This window comes from Zingiber officinale, chromosome 3A (assembly GCF_018446385.1).
Source record: "Zingiber officinale cultivar Zhangliang chromosome 3A, Zo_v1.1, whole genome shotgun sequence".
Taxonomy (NCBI): domain Eukaryota; kingdom Viridiplantae; phylum Streptophyta; class Magnoliopsida; order Zingiberales; family Zingiberaceae; genus Zingiber; species Zingiber officinale.
Genome location: NC_055990.1, coordinates 62780267 through 62808186, shown reverse-complemented (window position 1 = coordinate 62808186; position 27920 = coordinate 62780267). Strand labels below are relative to the sequence as shown.

Here is a 27920-nt window from a genome sequence, read left to right as displayed (position 1 = left end):
ACAACTAAATTGGACCGTTACATGGGCATTCAATCATATAATAAAATTTATAGTATATATTAATATAAAATGAAATACTACTTGCGATGCAATAATTACATTATTTGTATAGATTTTCCCTGAAAAAGTGCCATTAGTACTCAAATAGTTGAATGGAAAAAAAAACATGGAAATCATCAACTACATTCATAGCGACATCTAATTCCTCTATAGATGAATATACTTTAGCCACTTAAGTCCTATCACACGTGTAGGGCACAATGTGCATTAAGGTGGTGGTACCCACGTCGCACATACAAGTGCATATGACAACTGAGACTTGGTATTTTTTAACAGGAAATTGTAAGATGCACTTTGAAATCCCATTGCCACAGGCAACCATCATTTGACAATCATATTAATTATGTTTAATAAATTGTAATTAAGCATATGTTTCTTAATAAGACTTGACGAAACACATCATTTAACTTGTCAAATCCCCTACTCAGCTTAGTTTTTAAAAATGACTTTGTTTATTCCATGACAAAACTCAATTTGCCGGGATTCACCTGATCCAAGTCAATACAGATAACTCCCTGCTCAGCATCTTCATTCCACTGGATTGACTCATTGTTGAGAAGCTTTATGACCTAAACAATTAACATGTCTCATCAAATGTAGATTTCCATTAAAAAAAAAAATGATGACAAGTTGTTGATGGACAGCATAAATTGTAATGTCACTCTTTTCATGCAGCGATAACATCAAGATTAGGTATTATATGACTGCACAAAAGAAAAGCCAGTTTTATTGTACAATCCATATTAACGAAAGAAAAGAAAAAAAAAAAATCAAAGTTCGATGAAATGCACCAACAATAATAAGTCTATTTTCCTAGAGGGTAAGGACTATGGCTGCTATCTCCTTGGACCTAGGTAAAGTTGCTGAAATTTCATTTGAAGAGGCGAGATTTTGCTAATACAAATTTCATGGATAAAATGGATGGTTTAAAGTAGAATCAGAAAGACTATGTAAACCTGCTGATGTAGCAAACAAATTACCAATATATATATATATATATCTTATCCTCTCTTTTTTTTTCATTTGCAAATCCATTTCAGCATACCCGCTACATGGGAGAGGTGGGCAATAGCCGTATCAGTGCAAGCCAACAAACAATAATATGCATAGGAAAGTCGAGACAAAATGGATGGTTTAAAAGTAGAATCAGAAAGGATATGTAAACCTGCTAATGTAGCAAACCAATTACCAATATTTATATCTTATCCTCTCTTTTTCATTTGCAAATCCATTTCAGCATACCCACTACAAGGGTGAGGTGGACAATAGCAGTATCAGTGCCAGCAAACAAACAATAATATGCATAGGAAAGTCAAGAGAGTTCAAGATAAGTCCACGCTGAACAAACAAAAGAAAATCATGCATAGTCAAGAGAGCACAAGATAAGTCCATACCAGACGTCTTGTTTTTGCCTTCTTGCTATCCCCACCATCAGCGCCAAAGACAAGCTTTAAACATTTAAAAGCTAAAAAGAACAATGTACAATAAAGTCATTTACAACAACTGAGAATATGACAGAACAGAGCAAAACAAAGGTTCTTGGATAGCTGGATGCATACTTGGAATACCAGCCAATTGACGGAGGTGTAATTTGACCAAGTCCAAAGCTTCCCTTGAACGATGTGGCTCTAGATCAAGAGTGACTTTGTCTTTGTTACTAGACTTTCTGCAAAATATAACAAGCACGCATCATATACTGTAACAGTGAACAGAGAAATGAAGTAAAATTATGCACCTCCAATAACCGAAGACATTTGGTTACCTTGGTTGTAGTAGCATTGCAGCAGATTTTTCATCTGCTTCTCGAGCCTTCTGAGCATAGTTGTTACCCTGATATTTAAAAAAGATGACTTTGTTTGGGAGTGTGAAACATTTTCCTATAGTGCTAGGTTTACATCAATGGTCAGTCTTTAAGCTTGCATATTTTTACGATATGCAGTTTATAGGAGATTGTAGTAACTGATGAGAATGTAATAGATTGTATTCAAATTCAGAATTAAGAAGAACGACTTTAAACTAGAGACTTCAAACTAATTAGAACAAATACTAGACATCAAATGTGATTTCAATAATAAGAGAAAAATAAAGTAGTTAAGATGGATAGACCTGAAATTCCTACAAATAAGAGTAAAATATCTTAAAATCTATTTTGGGATATACTAGTGAAGATACTATTAATAGGATATAAACAATATAATCAAAATGGAGAGAAGCTTCTGAAGTCTTGTGTCATCATGTGTATCAATTATATTAAAAGAAGATTAATGCAAAATAGAAATTATTTTGTTAAAGATTTAGGATTTGTAAGAGTTTATTTGGTAGGGTGTTCTCTTTAGGAGAGTAGTTTTTAAAGTACGTCTTCAAATATCTAATTGTCTTCAGAATTGCCAGAAAGTTTTAATTGGAGTTATTTAACTTTGTTCATTTATTAATTTGTAATTTAATTTATTTCATAGTTTATTAGGTTAATAGGAGTATTTCTTTGCTTTGCTGTTTTTAGTTTATTTCCATTTTTGTTTTGTTTTGGTTTTTTTGTCTTTAAAAGAACCTCAATTCCTGTCATGTCATAAATCTTTTGCATAATATCCATCTTTTGTGTGTTTTTGTTCTCTATGTGCAATTGTGACCACCATCTCCTTTATGCTCTTGCATCATCCTCAATCGACATAGATCCTGAACCTCCAACCCTAATTTGGATCAATTGGCAGTAACACTGCCTCACAACTCCGCCACACCCTTGTATCCACTCCGTCTCTCTGGCCACAATGACAAAGGAAAAGGACACTAAACCTTCAGTTGCAACACCATAGTCTTCTTTCTTTTCTTGCCTTATCCCCGACTAATGTAAGTCTCGACTCCAACCCATGTCTGGATCTACTAGTAGCACCACTGTCCTATAGCTCAGTCTTACAGGGTGAATTGCACGCCCCTCCACAAGGGGTGGAACAACTTGACACAACCTATTTACATGAATTGACCCAATCCACAATTTGTGGGTTTAAATTTGAGGTAAATAAACTTAGGTCATAGCCAGGTCATATGTTTAAGACCCACAAATAAACCAATCAAATAAGGTCATAAATGGTTAACACAATTATAATATATAATTATTTAATAGAAATTTATATAAGTTATAAATATATAATCTGCTAAATAAGTTACAAATATATAGTATCATAAAATATATATTATAACACAATGCTATAGATTATACTTTATGCTTTTGTAAAATTAAAAATAATTACTGTGTTATTTGCATTTAAAGTTTATTTGACTTTGTTAAATAGATTGCCATTCAACTCATTTATAATTCATTTATGACCCATTTAATTATATGAGTGATGTCACATGACCTATCTATGATTAATCTAATCCATCATGTGTGGATTATAGATTTTGATCTATTTATCAACAGGAGATTAAGTAAATTGTAGGTCAATGAGACATAACTTGTTTATGACCCGTCAATCTATATTGTAATACCTACTTCTCCACTATTAATCACCCATTTCTGCGCCTGACATACTGCAATCATCCAATCGTCACTACCTTACTTACACATCTCCAATTTCCAATTTCCACACACACACCCCACCCCCAACCTATTGTCTCATCTCATGCAACAATATCATGAGCCATAAGCCTCAGTAGGAATTCAATCTCTCCTATCAAACAATATCGATTGTTCCTACTTCTGTTTCAGATATAGCGACAGCCTTCACAATTACCATGCGATTTGACACAAGCCTCCCCTCTTTCCCACATAACTTGCAACCTTGCACTTATTCACATAAGGGCAGAACCACTCTGCTTTCCTTACAAAACGTTGTCTCTCCTACTTACAAGCGACATCACTTCCACGATCAGTGGGTCAAAATTCAACATATGCACAATACTATCCATGCTCACAACCATCAATTCTCTTCGTGGTCTAACGCCAATAGCCACCTCTTTGAAATCCTATGCTCGGGTTTTTCTCTAGAATATTTTTTTTTTCTAATCTTAACAAGAGGCCACAGCTAAGTGTCATTAAAAAGAAAAGAAAAGTGACACTAGTGTCAACTCTAGATCCCAAAGAAACAAAAGTAGAAACTTCATCCTCTTTAAGTCAATTATTTAAGTGAATAAATCTGAATGTACAATTTCAAAAAAGTTACCTTATGACTTATCATCAATTTTAGAAGGAAAACAAAGATCTAGAGGTCAAGCAAACTTAGCACTATAAGAGATAGTCCCTACCTCGCTCAATGATTTTCCTATTGATATTAAAAGACCTTTAACTATGTCATGAAATTCATCTCCAAAATAGCCCCTTGATAAATTACCCCCTTTAGAATGTATCCAGTATGACAATCAGTGACTCATCTCATAAAACCAATGATACTTTATTCTTCTCTCCTAAAATTCACTTGACGCTCTTTGCTTGAGCTTTCTGAAGAATCTCTAATAGCTTACTACATTTAAGGGACACATTACACACAATTAACTATGACCTAAGCATAAAATTATTACACAATCCTAAGACCTAGTAGAACAAATCAAATTAGAAAAACAAAGTGATAAACTAGGAAAGGAAATTTATAGCATTGCTCGCTTGAGCTTTCTAAAGAATCTCTAATAGCTTACTACATTTAAGGGACACATTACACGCAATTAACTATGACCTAACCATAAAATTATTACACAATCCTAAGACCTAGTAGAACAAATCAAATTAGAAGAACAAAGCGATAAACTAGGAAAGGAAATTGATAGCATTGCTTATAACTATTCTAAAGAGGATAGAGCTCATTGGCGTAGAAGGATCTATATAGCCGAGCCCACCTAGTGGGATAAAACTTGATTGTTGTTGTTGCTGCTTATAATTATTCTAATAAGGTTATACCAATACGATTGTTCATATGTCAAAGTGTCCCATCCATGGGAAGGAGACTCATTTGAGGCGTAACACCGGTCGGACAAATGTCATTTTAATATTGTACTTGCTAACACCCAGCAAGCTTCTACACGAGTCAAAGGATGTTGAGATGAAGTTCATTAGTTTTACTCCTTTAATCCTCTTCCATTTACTTTAGTTACATATAAGATTGTAATAATTAGATAATTAAATTAAAATTTAGTTATATCATATAATGTTGCTTCAACATATGGCAAAGCATATGGAGATGTATTCAAATGAATTTTTCTCTTTTAATCTCTTTCACTCAGCTTTTTTTCATCCAAACCTAAAATTACTTATTAGAAAGTTGATTGGATTCAAATTTATACATTTTGTGCCAAAAAACTTAACGCGCCTAGGCAAGGATTGAATGATATTGAGATGATTTTAGACAATTTTTAGTCATTTAATCTCTTTCCATTTACAAGGTTTCCTTCTAAATAAAACTAAGGAATCAGATAATATTAAATTAAAATTTTGGGGATATGTTACAAAGATATAATAGTCAAGCCCACTTAGTGGGAGGCCTGGTTGTTATCGTTATCGTTGTTGTTGTTGTTGTTACAAAGATATAATACACATCTCAATTAATAAATATGGTAAAGATATCACTAGCTACATTTGTTTGGACATGTGCTTTGGCACATGTCAAGCATGCCATGTTTAGAATGATGAACTAAATCTTTAGCATGTGTGCATAAGAGAGACACCTATGCAAATAATAAGGGGTTTTGGTAATTTACCAAAATGGTAATTTTCGAGCGTGCCACTTCATCCAACATAAAATTTCAAACCATAGGTAAGACATAGGGCACAACTAAAAACAACCAAACCCAATAAGATAAAAGGTTGTTTGAGTGGGATTATGTGAAACCACAGCTAGTATGGCGCAATAGTTAGCAAGGACAGGAACATACATAACTGAATAGTTATGGTTACTTGTCAACAATTACAGGCAATCTTTCACCTTAAAGTATAGAACTTACTTCCACTCGAAGATAGTTGACTGCTGGATCACCCTTTACAAAAGCATCAGCAGCCTAAAAAGCCATAGTCATAACTGAAATTATAAAAATGAGCACTTGATAATCAAGAACTGTAAAGAGTTAAGAGTATATTAAAGGAAAACAATCATGTTAAGTTGTGAAACAAACTGCTTACGGCTTCATAATACTGCTTCATCAAACCCCAATTCTCCTTGACAGATCTCCTGAGGGCTTCATAATCATCATCTTCTTGGGTAACTAGACCTAGGAAAACAAAGGAAATCCATCTTAACTTGCAGAAACTATTGAGAAATCTATGAGAATGATAAAAAATATCCAGAAGTCATCAAATAAAGAAACTAAGTTGGAGAGTTTGTCATGAAAATGAAGCAGTCAGCAAATTAAGAAAATGAATTAGATTGAACTCTACAACAAAGAAACTGATTTAACCTTTCTCCTTTCAAGTACTTATTAGGACAGGTGAGGTGATGACCGGATGGCTAGAGGGGTGGGGGTTTGAGGTCTTGTGCTCTTGCGAATGTCTTAACAAGGTTTCACATGAATTATGTGCAGCAAAAATAAAAAATAAATAAAACAATATATGACAATGACTAACAAGTCGAAATAGCATGATTTGGAACCCTTGTTTCACAACCTATGATTCGTCAGTGAATAATTCCCAAAAGCCCACAATCTTTATCGTTATCAGATATTTTCCAAAGGTGAAGTAACCCCCACAACAACAGTCTTTACAAAATTGATACAAATGAATGCTTAGAGGATCAGGCTGCGAGTAAAAGAGAAAAAACTTAAAAGACTAGACAATCAATATTTCATCGTCCTAATGCTCTTCCTGGTCCCTCATCTATAGCCTCCAACATCCCCAACTTTCAGTTCCATATTGAGGACTAGTTTCAGATCACTACAGTCTTCAATATGTCAACAATTACCTCTATCAATTGGTATCAATCGATTTATCTCTTATAGACCCTTAGATCAGCCAACCACTGTAGCTTCAGATCAACAACTACTTTTGGTTTTTCTCGCTGTCATTAATTAAACAACATCAATTTATTAAACTCAATCAATCAACTCTCAACTTACTCATGAATTTCCCTTCCACAACTTGGCTCCACTAATCATCCTTTATGCTTCACCCATATTGTTTGCCTTCTTCCAGCTACAACCAACATTGCGCCTCGATACTGCTTATCATGCGGTCCCTCAAATGTTCAAATTATTCTTCTCCAATCTCCAACAGAGTTTGAGCCATTGAGTCATTATCCACACTCGACTTCGTCGAGTCACTAGCTCTACTAGCTCCATGTGTGTTTTGCCAACTTCTACACAAAGTTGGGCCTCAATACTGCTGATCTTACAGTCCCTCAAATGTATCATATCATCCTTCTCTAATTACCAATAGGCCTTGAGTCGCCAAGCCAACTAACTTGGTTGGGTCAAGTTTGGCTTGGATGCCTCATGTAACCTACTACAAACTCCATCAGATCTCCGAGTCATTGAGCATGTTGCCTTGGCCGCGCCAAGTCATTATCTACACTTAATCTCGTCAAGTCACCAGCTCCAAGAGCTCTATGTGCATATTGTTAAATTCTTGCACAACTTAACTCATACATCAAATACATATGTAAATTCTAACTTAAATCTTTTGTCCAAATATCAAAATTCACTTAGAGTATGATTGCACCTACAGTACTAATAAAAAAATATTGGGTTATTTTCATGACTACGTCAGGATCCATCTAGTTACGTGATCTCATATGATGTCCCATATGATGCAACACACAATGTTCCAAATGATAAATATCAACTGAAAGTCCAATAAAAGCTACTATTAATCTATTTTCATCTTCTAAAAGTGGAAATTGCAACTTTATCAACAAATTTAGGTTGATTACCAAAGTCCAATAATTTACTAATATTGTGTTCCCATTTAAGCCACTTTGGAAAGTCGTTTGTCATATATAGCTAGTATTAGCATCAAGGTTTAAAATTTCAACACGTGCCGAGGTTTCGATCATGGATCGAAACGATACGATTTCGGTACCGTATCGTACCATGTCAATATAGTTTCGATATTTTTTAAATATAAAATATATTAATTAAAAACTAAAATATTTAACATAAATATTTAAAAAATAAATAATATAAAAAATATCTTTAAAAAAAAGAAAATATATGAAAATAGATAAATAAATAAATAATTTATTATAATTTTTAAATTAAAATAGATGAAATATAAAATTAATTAAATAATTTTATTAGGGTTTAATAAAGTCTCTTTAGATTATCTCCATCATAGCTAGGAGTTGATCAAAATAATTAACCTAAGTTTAATTTTAAAAAATCTAAAATTCGACACCACTCGCGAGCCTGCACGACTTCGGCGTTGTCGTGGGGTTGCGCGACCAGCCATGGTCGCAGGGATTGCATGACTCCTTCGGCGCGACCGTGTTGGTCGTGCGACGCCTCTGCAGCGACCGTAGGGTTGCACGATGCCTCTGCGGCGACAGCGGGAGGGTTATGCGACTCATCTGCTGCGACCACGGCGTCACGCAACACATCGCACATGTCACGGGTCTGGTGCCGAGGTCGTGCCGGTGCCGGTCGGAACGAGATGTTTCGCCCGTTTCGACCGTCTCGGCACGACACTTTAAACTATGATTAGCATTATAATTTTTCATTAAATTATAATAGCTCTCGCTAGACATACATTTTCACTAGAAGATTTGCAAAACCAAATGAGAACAATTGACTTAATTCTAGAATTTTTTGTTAGGAAACCATCTATCATTTAAGTTGATCATAATAAAGACAAAGGAAGCCATCTATCATTTAAGTTGATCATAATAAAAACAAATTTAGCCTAAATATAAATGATGTGGGTAAATTATCCATTAACCTAGGGGATCTCTAGATGAGCGACATGTGTCATCTAAAAGGCTAATAGCATGAACAGATTCTGGTCCATGTGGTCTGGGTTCGACCATGACAACCTGACATGTTAGCAACAAGTGAAATTGTTGCCCACACAAGCTTAGCTGAGATGGTAAGTGGATGACAGATTTGCCCAATGAGCGAAGGGGCAAATTCCAACGAGGCGTAAATCCCTGCACCCAAGCACAACTCACCCTCCCATCCATATTACCTCTTGATTATCGTGATCTACCTCTCTCATGATGATCTTGGGGTGGGTTGACTGGGCCCGGGCGAACGCAATCACCTTTTGTCCAACAAGTGAAATTGTTGCTAAGTCAATCTAGACAATTGTCTAAGTGACACTCCAAGTTTGATTAATCACACGCTTTGAGGCCTATAAAAAGAAGTTCGGTGTTCCATGAAGAGAGCTATTGTAGCCCTACGGCCCAATACACTATCAATCAAAACCAAAATTATTATAAAAGAAAGAAATGCTGAATTTTATATAATATGATAGAAGTATAAAGGTTGAAGTAGAATGTCAAAGTTAAGAACATAGAAGAAAAAAATTATAAAGTCAATAATAGCCAATATTAACATGACACCTAATAAAAATTAAGAATAAACGTTGTCACATAATACATAGAAAGGATGTCTTTTATTTGACAATAATGATTTTTATTTGCTAAAATCATTTTATGGGCAAGTTTTTTATTGCTCGTTTCATTTCAATTCATAATTGAATAAAATAAATAATAATTTGTACAATATCGTCAATGAAAGAAATGAACTTATGAATCATATTGTTAAAACCCAAAAGGAAACTCAATCCAATCCAAACTTCTAAGACATTCAAGAATTATATTGTTAAAACCCCAAAGGAAATCCACCACCAACAACAACAACCAAGCATTATCCCTATAGATCCTTTTACGCCATTGAGCTTTATCTCCTACTATATCATCATCTATACTTAAATAAATTTATCTTGTTTTATTATTGCTAACCAAGTCTTTTTTGGTCTACCTCTTTCCCATTGAATGTGTGTTTGTCATAATTTCACATCGCCTAAGAGTATTTATTGGTGTAACATGCTCGTACCATCTTAAACTTGTCTCTCAGAGTTTTCCCTCAATATATGCAACTCCAACTCTCTCTAATACTCTCATTTCTTATTATGTTCATCCTCGTATGTCCATAATCCACCTTAACATTCTCATTTATGCAACTCTCATCTTTTACTCATGTACTCGAATCATAGCACAACATTCATCTCCATATAACATAGCAGGTCTAACTACGATTTTATAGAACTTTCCTTTAAGTTTTAGAGATACTTTACGGTCATATCAAACACCCGACGCTCTCCTCCATTTCAACTATCCTACTTATATTCTATGTAAGACATCTCTCTCAATCCCTCCATCGTTTTACAAAAATAATCCTAAATATTTAAAGCTCTCGGCTCCGAGCAACTCGTCATCTCCTATCTTAACAATTATCTCATTACGTCTAATATTGCTAAACTTAAATTTCATATATTCTGTCTTTATTCTATTAAAACTAAAACCTTTCCCTTCTACTGTTTCCGGCCAAGATTCTATTTTAACATTTACCCAAAGGAAACCCAATCCAAGCAAAAATTTTAAGGCACTTGGAATTAAGCATGACTTAAGATCCCTCATATGGAGATGTGGGATCAAGAAGAGTCTATCTTTTTCTTCTTATATTCTATTCTCTTTTAGTATATCTATTATATATGCTATTATATGAGATGTTATGTTATTTCATATGCTTATAGATGTCAAACAATTTTGAATAAACTAGAGTTACTTTTTAACAAATTTTATAATTTTTATCTTAACCTTACGATTTTGGTTTGATACAATTCAATAATTCACCAAAATGATTCATGATATGAATCTCAATCTGGCAACCTCAACCACAATTACTTGATGCCAACCACATGAATCCATCCCCCCATTATATAACACCTATAATATAATTATAATAACTAATGAACCTATATTTCTTTAGCATCCATCTGCACTCATATCTTCATCTTCAAATAAAGATTCAACTTTTTCTTACTAATTATTTTTGAACAAGTTCATATAATTTTAATCCTTTTTTTTCTCATATTACTATCGCAAATTGTAATATGGACTAATAAAATTTTTCATTTAAATTAAGGGGCACAGGAGAGTTCACACGATTAGAGAAATTCCTCTTTGTTTCAAGTTATTCTTTCTTTTATTAATGATATCTTCATTCAGACAACTTCTTATTGCTTAATAAATGCAAGATATCTAACTTCTAAAATTCATAAATTTCATGTCTATCCACTTGACTCTGCACTAAACAACATTTATTATATTCCACTTTAATTGTATTTAACTTAAAAGTTTTGTTCACAATTCAAGCTCTGAGTTCAATATTTTTGGCCTGCAAATAACATAAACCAAGTTAATCTTAAATACAACTGGAAAGTTCCATTTAGTACTAATGTAAAAAAGAGAGAAATAGAGGTCTAGACTTTGATTATTGATGCAAAATATATAATCCCCTAAGATTGTACTATTGAATATAAAAAAAATATGATAATGGATTTATCGGGACATGAAACTAATAACATGGTTTAAAATTTTGTTTCAGTGAAATTTATCGTTCCCCCCGCCGGCACTGCGTGTCACCGTGTGGTCAGAGAGGTCACCGCAATTCTGCACGACCTCCGCGAATTGCGGTGGGGACACCCAAGGGCGGCCGGTGCGATAATTAATTTATATTTAACCTTAAGTTAATAATTTCAATCAACTCTTACCTATAATAGGATAATATAAACAGGCTTAATCAAAACCTAATAAAACTATCCCATTAATTTAATATATATATTTTATTTATTTTAATTTCAAATATATATAAAAAAATTTATTTATTTTTAATATTTAGATTAAAAATTTTATTTTAATTAATATATTTTTATTTAAAAAATATCAAAACCATATCATCACAGCACGATACGGTACCAAAACCATATCGTTCCGGTCATAAACCAAAACTTTGATACGGCTCGAGATTTTAAACTAGGACTAATGTATAATAATGTTATTGTTTAAGCATCAGAATCATGGTTATTTAAAAACATAATACGGCCAGTAAAAATCTACATGATACAAAGAAAACAAAAAAGAACACATTAAGTTTCTTGAAATCTTTGGATTGGGTGAGCAGGCAAGTCTTTGAAATAGAATTACAGTGAATACATAATAATAGTCTTATAATTCTGCAACATGAAGTGGGCTAATACAAGTGTTTCACATCTTTCTCCTAAGGATTAAGGGAATACTCATATATGAAAAAGGAAGAGAAGCTTAATATAAGTAAACAACGCCATGATCAGATGTATCATCCTGCTGGATTAAACATATTAAAAGCTGCCAGTTAAGCCAGTATACTATAAAAAATATACTATAGTCCAAACAAAAGTGAATGTCACGGTCAATGTACTATCCAATTTGCACCCTGCCATCATGAACCTAGATATATTTATCTCTAAGACAATGAAGATGCAAAGAATAGTTGGGATTCAAGGGCCATACCACCATGCATCATATTTGAATGATCAATTGTGGATGATGAGTAAAAGTCCTCCAGTGGTTCTTTCACTGACTTTTCTTTAACAACTCTTGTTCTGTTCAGACCGATTCGTGTACGGGTTTTCTGTGGTTCCTCTGACCTCTCAGGAACATTGAACAATGATTGTAGCACCTCATTTGGGAGATTAGCATTCTTTTGTTCCATGCCAGAGTGTATGGGAATATCTCTTCATGTTAATAAGGTTCACTTATTAGAAAATGCATTCCATGTCTTGCATTGTGCATTAAAGAAAGATGGGAAAGGACAATGTATTATCTTACAAAAGATGCAAAAGCACACCTAACACTAGATGAAGAGTTGGAACTAGAATTTTGGCAAAAATTGTTCTCCATCTCTAAGCCTTTGCCTGTGAGCTGGCAGCAAAGTATCAAAATTTGGTATGATCAGTGAAAGGACATAATTATACTTGGGCAATTTGAGTCATACAGCTTTCAGTTCAGGAATCTGCTACTGCACTTAAATATTTACATAATCATAAAGGTTGTCAACAAATATTTCTTATGCAGGTTATGTACATTGCTAGTGGAAGACACTACCAGGACAATGAACAAGTGATTAGATGTGTCACTACTATGGTGCCACTACATTCTAATACAATGTGAACACAAGAAATGGAAGAAAGCTACAATTCATGCATCAACCAAATGCCAAGCATGCTTACACTGACCATGTCAAAGAAAGAAATTGTTGTCTAAGTGAAATTAACACTTGGCCATGAAAAAAAAAGTTAACGCTGCTAAAAATCCAACACTACAGATTGTGATTGTACTGACCTTTCCCAATTCATCAAACTCAACTGATTTGCCCTTTTCCAAGTTTCTGGAAGATAGTTCCAATAATTCTTCCATACTCTGCAAGATCAAAACAATTTCCAAGTTGTCATGATCAAAATAAACAAACAAAAAAAATTGAAGAAAAAAATATAAGAATGTGCACAAAAAGAAAGGTGTTTGCATGATATTCAGTTCAAATATTACTCTTTGGAATAGATGTCAAGGTTCTCTATTCCAAATCCACTCTCACTAAAAGAAGAAATGCTACAGATACATATATTTATATAATTATAAAATAGAGGTTCTGGCCTTCTACAATCCCCTTTCCTCATCATTTATTATCACATATTGGCATGTATTTAATTACTTGATTATCCTCATTTTCAAAAAAAATCATAATGATCCCAATTTCAATGGTCCTATTGTTCAAATCCGGATGATACTTAGATTTTGACCATCTAATCCCACCTCAATTTTGACCAACTAATCCTGATATCATCAATACCTTGACAACTATGATTATAAGGAACATTAATTGCTTAGTGATGGTTTACAAAGGTTATTTCCCAGTTGAAGTGAATTTTGTTTTACAGTGTCTCAATCTCCACCAGGGCACCTTCACAGGACCTCTTTTTTAGATTATTTTTTTAGTAGTGTGATTTGCATGACATTGATTGCGAAAATAACTACTACTAAAGCTATGACATTAGAGTTGGCAGAATTTAGCATGAGCCTACATGATATTAAGTGGGTTTGTGCTTAATTTTATTGTGTCCCATGTTGTAGATAGGTTGGCCAATCAATGTATGTCACCATATTCTTAAACCATTATTTTAATGGGTTATGTTTCCATGTTATTTTAGAATAGGATGTTAGAGAATAGCAATAACCAAGCATTATCTTACTAGGTGGGGTGGCTAATAGGACGTTAGAGAATGAAGAAGGGAAGTGGGGTCATCTAATAAGACGTTAAGAGAATGAAGAAGGGAATTTCAACTAATCTCACACTCAACAAACCAAATGCTCATGTTATCCACTCTGCAAAACCTAGGACGTTAGAGAACCAAGAAGGGAATTTCATCTAATCTCACATTCAACTAACATGCTATTCACTCCACAAAAGCCAACTAGCGAGCATGCACTTCGACAATTCTATCGGGGAACAATGGAAGGCTGGTCTCCAACAATAGCTGTGAACAATTGCCATCAGCTACTCTGATGAAGTATGATTGGACCTTTGTTACCACCACAGATTCCAATTTAGGGACCTGACACACTCCAAATGACTAGCTTGCTCAAAGTAAGCAGAAGGTTTTGCTTCTCTCCTTAAATTGTCATAATGTTGCGCCCTTAAATCACAATATCATCAGGAGAAAAAATAACAAAATATCCCTTCCATATAATCCAGCTTTAGATAAACCAGGGCAAGCAATATTAACTGACTGAAGGAATCTGGGGAAGCAAATGACAAACCTAAGAAAACAACAAGAAATGTACTTGAGCTTCCATCACAACTTTGAAATCACAAAAGAATCAATTGCATCATTCTAGAAGGCTTTGCTTAAACTACCAGCATCCACAAGATCAGAGCAGTGCAGGCAGTAACTTAAAACCCAAAGGTTGACCAAGCCCAAGACACAAACTTGGTACACCTTTATGCACAATTAATGCGAAAGATAATATGGGTTGAATCACAAGTAGGGGTAAGCAAAAATTCGATTAAACAGAATAAACTAACCGAATTTTAAAATTTAGTTAGATTTATTAAGGAATTCATTTTTTTTCCTTAAAAAATCGGTTAATTCGATTCGATTTCGGTTTTAAAATTTCTTATTCGGTTAAACCAAATAGACCAAACCAATCGAAATTTTTGACCAAAACGAATTTTTAGACCTGAATTTTTAAGATCAAAAGTTCAAAATCGAATTTTATTAAAAAAATTCAGTTAATTTGGTTTTCAACCAAATTAACCAATATTTTATCGGTTCGGTTTGTTCGTTTTTTTTTTAAATTCAGTCGGTTCAATTTGTTTGAAAAAAATCAGTTCGGTCCGTTTTAACCGAATACTCACCCCTAATCACATGCATCTTGGAGAATATTGCAATAAGAGAATTGAAACCATTTGGCATAAGAAATCACCTATAAATAAGACTTTCACAACATTAGCCAACAAATCATTGAGAACTACCACAACACTGACAGGGACTGGATTGACTCTCCATCACCAAGGGAGAGAAATTTACTGCAGCCTTCCCCATTGAAGAATTATCTATTTGGGCCAAAAACAGAGTGCTCTTTCAAATTTGCAGCACTTAAGATCCAATCAATACCAAGCTATCTAAAACCAGATGGTAGAAAAGACTCATATCAAATCATAATAGCCATTAGCAAGCCTAGAATGAAGGTGTCAAACATTGTTTATCAGTTTCAGAGCTACAGACACAAGAAGATTTTGTGGCACAAACCCATCAGGATATCATGTCTGCACAACCCATAGAAAAAATTCAGTTGTGGGATCGCTAATAAGAATAGGATTACACTAAAGAATATATTTCATATATAGCTTCTATGTCTATGGCATACTGTGTCGCCTTGGTATATTGTGACACACATCAAGGAGAATTCTAAGTACTGTTTGGTTTTTTTTTAAAAAAACTTGTGTTTATTCTTTCCCTTAGGTATGTAAGGATCTTCTCTTTTTTTTCTTCTTCCCTCCATCTCAAATTCGCCACTGACTGTGTGTTAGAACTTGACACATCACTGAAATCATACCATTCCAGTCCAAATTTCCGATATGGCTCAAGATTTCAACCCCTTTTTAAAACAGTTTGTAGGATGTTTTGAAGCAACAATTATCTCTGGGACCTCCACCATTAAGGTGAAGCAGACCCTAAATTATCTAATTTGTTGTTACCTTCATAACTCTTACTACCGTGTACTACCATATATCAAGCACCCTACTTATTTACTTCTAGTTTGTTCTTCTATTGGTATCAAAGTTTTGGCAAGACTAATCAATCTTAGTAGTGTTCGTCTCAAATGTGTAGTATAATTTCATTTCAGTGATTTCACATATGGCATAACATAATAAAAAACAGAAAAAAGATTTTCCAGCACCAATATATGGAAAGGATGATCCAATTTAGAAGTTTAGTAGTACCTACCACCACATCCTAGTTGTACCAAGATGACACATTCAGTTTCTGCATCCAACAATATGAGATGTGTCCCTCATGAATTGTAATTTTTACCCTCTCTAACTTAAATTATTGTGCCATTCATATGACCCCCATAAGTGCATAAAGTGATGGACCATTTTATTTAAATTTTACACATAAAAGGAAAAGAAAAACTAAGCCCGTGCATATCTAGGCAGAAAAATTACAAAGAAAACAACCAAAACCTTGAATACTATGGAAGTATAGTATGCTAAACATTCGGCTAATATTTTGATAGACACACAACCCAGCATGCCTGACAAATTTGATAGAGTAGTCCAAATTTAACTCCGCCCATGACGATCGGTCATGACCGATCCCAAGCCCGGATAAAGAAGGAGGGTTGCGTTAGGTTGTCAACCAGCGTTAAAACTATGACAAATATTCAATGAATGGATCCATTAAACTATTGTATCAATGCTAGGTTGTTCCCCGGAAAGAACGCGTTGCAAGGGTCCGACTGTAACCTCTCGGCAAGGACCGCTACATCTCCGGTGTAGTGCTAAATATGCAAGAATTCGTATTACAGGTTCGACTGTAACATATCAACAAGGACCATTACATCTCCATGAGAACTTGAGTATAGTGTTAAATAGGCAAGAGTTCTCACACCATAGATTGGATAAGAACAAATATAATAGGAAAACTAATAATCTAAGATTTGAAACATGAAACATAGGAACTGTAAATCAATGGAGGTAGTAGATATGAAAATTAAGAGAAGAATTAGTATTTTGTGTGTACAAAAGATAAAATAGGTAGGTGAGAAGGCAAAGATAATAGAGAACTCGAGTTTTAAGTTATGATACACTGGAAAAAGTAAAGCAAGAAATGGAATGTGTATTATTATAAATAGTTCGTTAAAGGATGAATTTGTAAGAGTAGTTAGAAAAAGGGATAGAATTATAGCCCTTAAGATAATAGTAGAGAAAGAAACTATGAACATAATTAGCATATATACACCGCAAGTAGAATTAGATGAATTTACCAAATCAAGGTTTTAAGACAACTTAGATAAAATATTACAAAATATTCCACCAAATAAAATGATTTTAATAGGAGGTGATCTAAATGGTCATGTCGAAATGAAAAATGAGGAATATGAGAGGATATATGGGAGCTATGGGTTTGGAACAAGAAATGAAGAAGGGAAAACTATATTAGATTTTAACCTTATATTAGCTAATACGTTTTTTTAAGAAAAGAGAAGAACACTTAGTCATATTCAAAAGTGGGAATAATAAATTACAAATTAACTTTCTTATAATTAGGAAGAAGGAAAGAAAGATTTGTAAAGATTGTAAAGTCATCCCTGGAGAAAACTTAACTACCCAGCATAGGTTAGTAATGTTGGATATACGCCACAAACATAGTATCAATGGAAAGAAAATATATACGACTCTTAGAATTAAGTGGTGGAAGTTAAAGGATGAGAAACAAAATATATTTAAGGAGAAAGTAAGTTCAAGCATTAGGTGAAATATATGATGATGGGTTAAGATGGTATTAAAGTTGAAAATAGTAGCTAAAAGTGTACTCGGTGAGTCAAAGGGACATACACCACTAAATAAGGAATCTTGGTGGTGGAATGAGAAAATACAAGAGAAAGTGAAGGACAAACGAATAACTTATAAGAAATTATATATTTGTAAGAACAAGAAAAACTTTAAAAAAAATATACAATAGCCAAAAAAAAACCTAAGAAAGTAGTGAGTGAAGCAAAAAATGAAATTTTTGAACGATTATATCAAAAATTGGATACAAAATAAGGGGAAAGAGATATTTATAAAATAGCTCTTGAAATTGGATACAAGAGTATGGAAAACAAGAGATCTTATCTAAATAAAATGTATTAAAGATGAATATAATAGGACATTAGTAAACGATGGAGAAATAAAAGAGCAGTAGAAGAGGTATTTTCATCAACTTTTAAATGAAGGTTTAGGTGACCAACTTAACTTAAGTAATTTAAGTAGGTCAAATGAGCATAAAAATTAAATTTTTATCGTAGAATTCAAACTTCAGAAGTATCACAAATTTTAATGGGATGCACAATGGAAAAGCTGTTGGACCAGATGATATTCCGATAGAGGTATGGAAGTGCATAGGGAAACAAGGTATCGAATGACTTACAAAATTATTTAACATGATATTGAAAACGAAAAAGAATATCTGATCAATTGAGGATAAATACTCTAGTTCCCTTGTATAAGAACAAGGAAGACATACAAAATTGTCCAAACTATAGAGATATTAAAGTAATGAGTCATACCATGAATTTTGGAAAAAAGTAATAGAAAAAAAATTAAGGAGACAAACCAAAAAATAATTTGGGTTTAGAAGCAATCAATCTTCTTAGATAATCAATTGAAAAATATCAAGAGCAAAAACAATATTACACATGGTATTCATTGATTTAAAAAAGCTTATGATAGAGTCCCAAGAGAAATTATACGGAAAATTCTAAAAAAAAGAGGTGTTAGCGTAACATATATTAAACTAATTAAGGATATGTACGAGGATGTAACAACCAGAGTAAAGACTTCAGGCGGAGTAACAGAACCATTTTCAATAAAGATAGGGTTACATCAAGAATCAGCTCTAAGTCCTTATCTTTTCACACTAACTATGGACGAACTCACTATGCACATTCAAGACACAGTACTGTGGTGCATGTTATTTGCAGATGATATTATTTTGGTAGATGAAACACATGAAAGAGTAAATGTTAAACTAGAATCTTGGCGGGAAACACTAGAAGGGAAACATTTTAAGCTTAGTAGATTAAAGTCAGAATATATAAAATTTAAGTTTAATAATATTAGAAGCAATGAGACAATTGTTAAGATAGGAGAGGACGAGTTGCTCGGAACCGAAAGATTTAAATATTTAGGATCATTTTTGCAAAACGATGGAAGGATTGAGAGAGATGTCTTACATAGAATACAAGTAGGATGATTGAAATGGTGGGAAGCGTTGAGTGTTTTATGTGACCGTAAAGTACCTCTAAAACTTAAAGGTAAGTTCTATAAAACTGCAGTTAGACCTGCTAAGTTATATGAAGTTGAATGTTAGGCTATGACATGAGTAGAAGATGAGAGTTGCAGAGATGAGGATGTTAGGGTGGATGTGTGGACATACGAGGATGGACAAAATAAAAAATGAGACATTAGAGAGAAAATCGGAGTTGCATCTATTAAAGAAAACTCCGAGAGACATGTTTAAAATGGTATGGGTATGTACTTAGACGACCAATAAATGCTCCAATTAGGCGATGTGAAACTATGACAAACACGCATATCAAACGAAGAAAAGAAAGACCAAAAAAGATTTGGTTAGCAACAATAAAACAAGATAAAATTTATTTAAGTATAGATGTGGCAAAAAGATAATTCGCTCGCCCCAGTGCCCCCACCAACCCGTCCCTAAGCCAACACGGATGAGGTAAATCACGGATGGCTACTAGTCATTAGTGTAAGTGGCCAAGGCATGGGTGAGGGCATGCTCGGACTTGCCGAATTTCAACCCCAAGAGCTCATGTGGCAACACCTCAGGTCTCAAAAACTGTGTTGGATAAACTTTTTTAAGTGATCGGCCCTACCGCCGAGCGGCCCCATACTCCAGAAAACCCCCTAAGGGATTTTTTTGAGACACACAATACCACTGTGCTGCTAAGAGGACTCGAACGTGGTACCTCAGGAAGCAAATATTTGTGCTGCTAAGAGGACTCGAACTCGGCATAAAAGGATTCATATAGTCAACCCTCAGGAAGCAAATATAGTAAAAGATAGAGCTCAATGGCATAAAAGGATTCATATAGTCGACCCTACCTAGTGGGATAAGGCTTGATTTTTTTTGTTGTTGTAGTCCATAATTGTGAAAAACACATGCCTGACTATGCCTAGGCATAAGGCGCAACGAGGTGCACCATTTGTGCTGACCAAGACCAGGACTTAAATGAAGCGCGCTTAAGCGCACACCTTTTGAGAGGTAAAGGCAGTCTTAGGGCACAACTTTCCTCGCTTTTTGAAATTTTAATTTTTTTTAGTCCAACTCATACCTTTAAATACCCATTAAATTAATTAGGTTGCATGAATTTATATACATGCGACACATTTTTCTTGCTTAACTCTTCCTCTCCCCTAAAAAATTAGCATCGACCTCCCCTCACCTCCACTCCCTTCTCAAATGTGAACTCTTCTCTCGCCTACAACATCAACATCGATCTTCTAGATTTGGCTACACTTTCTTGCTTTGCTCCTTCTGTTTCGTCATAACGGTATGTTTTTTATCGCACATATTTAAGTTCATAAGTTTTCCTATAGGTTTTTTTTTCCTCACATAATCAGCGTAACGGTAAAATTGTTGCTTTGTGACCAAAAGATCACGAATCCTGGAAACAACCTCTTACAAAAAAACAGAGTAAGGCTGCGTACAATAGATTCTTCCCCGAGATCGGGTCGCCCTTTTACGTAATCAAATTGTAAATTAGTTCAGAATTTACAATCTAATGATTCTTTTTTTTCGTTCCTCGTAAATTCAAATTGTAAATTAATTTAGAATTTTCATTCTACTAATTTTATTTTTCTTTAATTTGAAGTTTAATTTTGATTATGAAGATAAACTATTTCAATATTTGAATTTTGTTAATGAAATATTCTAGTAGAAATTCCCTATATATATTTGAATTGTAAAAAATTATACCCAAAGTCTCTTACTTTGGTAAGACATGCACCTCACCTTATGCCTAGCACCTCAAGCCAACACCTATGCATTTTTGGACACCTCATACCTCAAATAACTATGGTTCTCTGTATACCAAAATAAATCAAGAAAAAAAAGAAATGGAGATATATACAAATCATTTACTAATGACTCAAAGTTGCTAATCAAAAAGGATAAGTGAACACACTTGCGCACCTTCTTCATGTCATATCCACAAATGCCTGCAGTGACATGCACAATTTTATTAATGCCCCTTATTTCAAAGTGAATAATAGTTGAAACACATCAGAAATTTGACAGTAAATATATAAAATTATGCAAATTTCATTGCTTGAAATGCAGCATTCTGAGGTGTGTGTAACATATTTCAACAGTCAAATATATTCACTCATATTACAGGACAATAATTAGATGTTTCAGTGCCATCCTTCAAATGCTATAGTATAAATTGTAATGAAAGGCTATCATGATAGGAACTGCAAAATCTCATTATGTAGATTTTAACTATCAAACTATGTTTTTCATCAATGATCACAAGCATTTCAATTTAACACTAGAATAATACTAATACTAAGCAAGGGTTTCCCATTCAGGAGTTTCAGTGCTTAGTAGGAACTTCGGCTCATGCCAACAAATGGTATCGGTTGCTCCTATGAGGAACTTGAAGAAGAATAGGAGGAAGAAAAGAATCGGAGGAAGTTTACTTGGAGGAGGGATTGCCGCATCAGGTAAGTCACGATAAGGGCATGGAATAAGGAGTAGCATACTAAAAAAGAACTAAAGCAGAAAAGGAAAGCTCAATGAAACCCAAACATACAGATGAAGAGCTCATGGTCATAAATAAACTCATGGATGAAGAATTGTTGTCATGGATAAAGTTCATGGTCACAGACATACTCATGGGTGTAGCTCGTAGTTACAGACAAATTCGAGTATTCACAAACTTACTGAAAAAGTTTGGGGTCGGGAATGAAGCTCATGGCTGCACACAAACTCGTGGCAAAGAATATGCCCGATGAAGAAGGGGTTTTGAAGGTTTCCAAATGTTAGCTGACAAGCAGAATAGAAACTTTTGCTCGTGCAAACAAGATTTGAAGCTCTCTAATAGTAAGTTGACACAAAATTGATGCAAATGAAGCTACACTTTATTGTTCAATAAAATGGTTAATAATTGTTGGATACAAACACTAATATGGTAGTGAAACATTGCCTAGATCCTTCGCTTTTGTGGAACTTAAATATTTTAATATAGAGGTTGAATGTCCAAATACAAATAAGTAAAAGGCAAATTTGCATATAGATCATTATAACAATGACAAAATAACAGGTAAAATATTATGAAAAAAGTACAGTTATGTGGATTGTCACAGGTCTATGTTTTTTTGGAATAAACAAAAATCTTCACAAATTCTGTTAGATAAAGGACAAGGGGCGTGCGGCCATGATTTTAAGGCAAATATTTTCAAGAATGATAGATAATTCTTCACTGATGAACCTCAATAAATCGAGAGACTACTAAATCTTTTTGTTCGCAAAATTGTTCACCAAGATTAATTGGGGACCAAGCAAGAAAAATCTTTTTGCAGCATAGAAACTACTAAATAGGGACCCTAGATTAACTTTTTCTTAATCAAGAAAAATTAGGAAACAGTCCAGTAGCACCGGACCTTTAAAAAATAAATAGGGAATCTACAATAATTACATAACTATACCCCAAAAAAAACATTCTAGAACCCATGATTTAAAATCTCGACCCGAGTTGAGGTTTTGATCCCAGATCGAAACAATACAGTTTCGGTACCATATCGTGTCATGCCAACATACAGTATTTTTTAAATATAAATATATTAACTAAAAAAAATAATCTAAATATTTAAAAATAAAATATATATAATATTTTTTAAAATATATATATTAAATTAATGGGATACTTTTATTAGGTTTTAATTAAGTCTATCTAAATTTTCTCAATCGTAGCTAGGAGTTGATTAAAATTATTAATCTAAGTTATTTAATTAAACCTAAGCTAAAACTTTTGCCCTACTGTTCCACCCACCTGCTCCGCACCACAATGTGTCGTTGGCGTCCGGAGGCGAGCACAACGCATTCGGACGCGTCGTCGAGCTAGCGCAACACCTCCAAACACATCACTAGGCCTGCACGATGAGTCTAGACGCATCGTCAGTCTAGCGTGACACCTCCAGATGCACCGCCAGTCCCGCACGGCCTCGGACGCGTCGGCACCGGATGTGTGCCTCTGCCGGTCTGCAAGTGGAACTAAATGTTTCGCCCGTATCAGACGAAACAGAACAAAATTTTAAACCATGCTAGAACCCGCAATGTGAATTACCGAGACGCCCTTTTGTTGACATCAACATGGAAACAACCTTTAAAATGGTTAGCATGGTTTATGTTGGCACCTTAAGAACAAGATGAGCTTCAACTAATAACCCAATGATGTCACTAATGCACCAGCACCAATTGACTTAATATTGATTATGTGTAGCTGGTGGGTAAACTATAAAGCACTGAACTGGATGCATTGTTTATAAATTACACATCACGTGTATATATTAAATATGTGGAAATAATGAAAAGATAATTACCAAGCACATTGTGTATCACATCCCTGCTAAGTTTGAATCCATCCCCAAGCATTGAGAAGAGGAAGTCTTCAACATCATTGTCTTCAAGAAAACCATTTGTTTGAACAGACTTTAGCACAGACGATTCATAATATCCACATGGCATTGGTTCCTTGATTTCAATCTTAAGCGGCTTCTGTGTTACATTTGGTCTATTCCAAGATGATGAGACTCCATTCACATAATTCTTACCCAGAACACTTGATATAGAACCGGCTGAAGCACTGAACTTTTTGGGCTTTGTTCCACAGGAAGTTTTTCCCTGGTAGGCAGAATTCTTGAGCCTTCCTTCATCTAGTGACTCCACTGATTGAAGAAATTGCTTTCCAAATTGTGCATACGATTCACCAGAACTACTACTTCCTTGCTGCTGAGCCAGTATGTCAGCTGCCTTGGATTCATCACGTCCTGCCTTGCAGTAAGCAGATGCTATCTCTTCAAGACAACAAACTTTACCAAATACATCAAACAAGTTTTGCAAAGCCCTCATTTCATAATCATATTCAGAAGTATGTAAGGCAGACATAATGAGATACTAAATAGTCCTCAGATTTATATACCACTTGTTCACCTGATAATCAAAAAGAAAGACCAATTATAATCTTGAAGTGAGTAAAATATCAAAATTCATGGTAAAATGAAATGTAGCATCAATTTAGGGGGACAGGGGAGTTCTGAAAATTGTGCCATAAATCAGTGACTATAATCCCACTGTCAAGAGAACAGTAGTTTTAGCCAATAGCAGTGCTCCAACCAGCTACATCTTTCACATATATGTTTTTCAGCATTTAGTAATTTGTATGATGTTACCAGACATTGATCAGTTTGTGAGGAAGAAAAACAAATTTGTAATTGTACAAGAACCAAAAGCTAATTTAGGACATGCAACAGTGCAAAGATGCTCCATCTAAGGATCAACAAATGATTTTACAGAAGTTGTTATAGCATTATTCTGATTACCAACCAAAGAATCCAAAACAATATTAGGAATTCGGAATCTTTGCTTGAGTATCAATTTGATAATTGAAACAAAAACATGAATGAAGAATTAGTACAAGGCCCTAGGATAAAGCCATCAAAAAAAAAAAATGACGAAACAGGTAACAGGGGTGACTGGACGAGACCGGCCCACAAAAATTTTTCACCGGCCACCAGGATAAATCGAGAAATGCTCGCAACGGGTGGCCCAAAAACCCAACATCCCGTGGTTGCGTGCCCCGAGACCAATTGACTATATATTTCTCGCTAGTGTAGCAAGTTAGCTTGATTGTTATCGAATAAGAAAAATCAATTTCCCGCCTAATTCATAAAACCCAGATAGGTATTATCTGCAATGTTCATTTCCTCTCTTTGTTCACTCATAAGAGAAGACAAACTCTTTTCGATTAGACTTCTCATCTTATTTTAAGAAAGTCAACACCTTAGCCAGATTTATATTGATATCATATTATTTGTTTGGATTAGATGTTTATGTAGTACGGATAATTTAAATATAACACGAGAAAAATAAGGTCAAAACTGGATGCAAGAAACAAATTGGCATAATCATGGATTCAAAAAGATTGTCCCGCTAAATATCTAACTGAGACAACCCATCTTGCAGTTCCTTCCACCAAAATAGCATCAATACCAAGAAAACAATTGATCAACCTTGTAAAACTTAATCTTCCAGTACAGGAAACAAAACTAATACACTGAGAAAGAAACATGAACTAGATAGTCTAATAAGGTAGCAACGGATACGCATAGGATCATGTTTCAACTCAAGTCTTATCCCTTTTCCAGGCTACAGCATACTCAAAGGGTCAGAGAATGAGCACACTCATATATGTATAGCACGAAAATATGTCAATTATTTACCCCTCAATAATTTAATTTATTTTAAAACCTATTTCATTATTTTAAATATTTTAATTCCTTGTTCAAATACAGTTATAAAGCATGTATAAAATTCAATTTGTATTTTTATTCATGCACAAGGAACATATATAGAAATCTTACCCAACTCAATATATAGCAAAAAAAATATCTAAGTGACTGGGAATCAACGCACTCCACCCAAATGAGTATTTATAAATACAATATGAAACTAATTTAAAAAACTCAATGTAAATCTCAAATAATAATAATGATGACACAAAAATATAAAAAATAATAGAGCTCAATGTCGATGGATCCTATATTGATCCCAGTTCCTCGATGTAATCTCAATTACAACATGAGACACCCATTACTAATGAACAATCATTCCTTTTCCCATCCTAACCAAATATGCTAACCTAACATGAAAAATTTAATGCAATAGAACATTTTGCTTGCAATTTTCTGAGACGATGGAACAAAAAAGATGTTTCACTAATATGAAACACTCAAGTTAAATGAACTAAATAATAGGTCATGATTAGTCTAAAATAGTAATTTTCAGTATCAACCAGGCAATTATTCATCGAACATTTTTACCTTTAATTTGGTGATAATGCCTTCGTTCGTTTTTACAAGGATACGAAGAGGTCAGTGGTCCTTCTTGGCTCGGCTAAAAGCAGTGGGAAATAATCTGAGAGAAAGGAAAAGGAAGAAGAGGGCCGACTGTCCCACTTTCTTGGCTGACAACAGCGGCGGTTCGGATGACAGCGGTGGCTTCCGTGTGAGAACAAGAGAGGAAGAAAAGAAAGAGAGAAAAATAAGGGCGACTGTGTTTGGCCCTTCTCCCGACTTCGAGTGACGACGACCACCGAATAGAGGAAAGGGACAAGGGAAATCAAGAGGGGGAAGAGGGAGGGCTGCCGGGGGTTAACTCCGGCTCTTGTGCGTGAAGGAGACGCGGCGATGGCGACGACGCACGAGGGAGAGGAGCAATCAGGAGAGGAAAAAAGAAGGAAGAATGGGAGGGCTGCCGGCAGGAGGACGAGCGGCCCGTGGAGAAAGGCAACCGTGTTGTGGCTGGTGTCGACGGCTTCCGTGTGGTGAATGGCGTCGGTCGGGGTAGAAGAACAAAATGAGGAAGAAGACTAGAGAGAGGTTCGAGGCTTTCCGCTTTCAGATGAGGGCTCGGAAAGAACGGCGTTAGAGAGAGAAAGAGTGATGAGTTATAATTCTTGGCAAAAGAGGAAGAGAGAGGCTTTGAGGCTTTCCGCTTTCGGGTGACGGCTCGGAAAGAACGGCGTGATTAAGTGAGGAGAGAGAGAGAGGGAGAGGGAGAGAGAGAGAGGGAGAGAGAGAGGAGTTATAATTCTTAACAAAAAGAGGAAGAGAGAGGTTCGAGGCTTTCCGTGAGTGCTCGGAAAGAACGCCGTGAGTGAGTGGGGGCGAGAAAGAGAGAGAGGGGGAGGGGAGAATTATAATTCTTAATAAAATTTTAATTCGTTTGTTGAATTGGATTATCAGATTAGAATTAAATTTTTGATAATTGTTTTTTCCAGGGCTCTGACAGCGCACCTTCTCTCTCTGTTTAAATGATTTTTTTTTTTTTCATGATCCTTTCGGATGAATATCTTGATTAACACGATATTATCATAATGAAATTTAAAATTTAAATTTTAATAAATTTGAGTTAAATATCTTCTTTATATATTAATCATTATTCTAAAAATTAATAGTCGTCCATGATTTACCTTCTCGATATTAATCCTAAGACGGATTGCTAGGGGTGAGTATATTCACTTTTTACTAAATGATCTTTTTATCTCTTTTTTAAAAAAAATAATAAATTATTTTATTTTTTTCAATTTTATTTACTTCTTTAATCTTATTTTTTTCAAATTTTATTTACTTCTTTAGTCTTATTTTTTTAATAAATTTTATTTATTATTTTTTTATCAACTTTTTTATTTTTTATCCATATTTTACTTTTAAATTTTTTTTACAAATAATAACCTATAAAATCTACTATTAAAAAAAATAAAATGTAAAATGTAACACCCAAATATTAACTAAATAATAGGATTATTGAGAAATAATCTTATTGTAATTTTTAGAAATTT

At 34.4% G+C, this 27920-nt stretch overlaps 1 protein-coding gene across 1 annotated transcript; it reads right to left on the bottom strand.

The window, feature by feature from the left end:
• Positions 1-365: 365 nt before the first annotated feature.
• Positions 366-27255, bottom strand: LOC122051953 (putative nuclear RNA export factor SDE5). The gene is made up of 12 exons (XM_042613317.1): positions 26401-27255; positions 23902-24511; positions 21491-21516; positions 13353-13430; positions 12859-12932; positions 12522-12745; positions 6161-6249; positions 5986-6039; positions 1823-1890; positions 1620-1726; positions 1455-1525; positions 366-629 (listed from the first exon to the last, which is right to left on the bottom strand). Exons 2-12 carry the CDS (start codon positions 24464-24466, stop codon positions 513-515), a joined length of 1473 nt encoding a protein of 490 aa, XP_042469251.1. The 5' UTR covers positions 24467-24511; positions 26401-27255; the 3' UTR covers positions 366-512.
• Between the last annotated feature and the right edge of the window lie 665 nt (positions 27256-27920).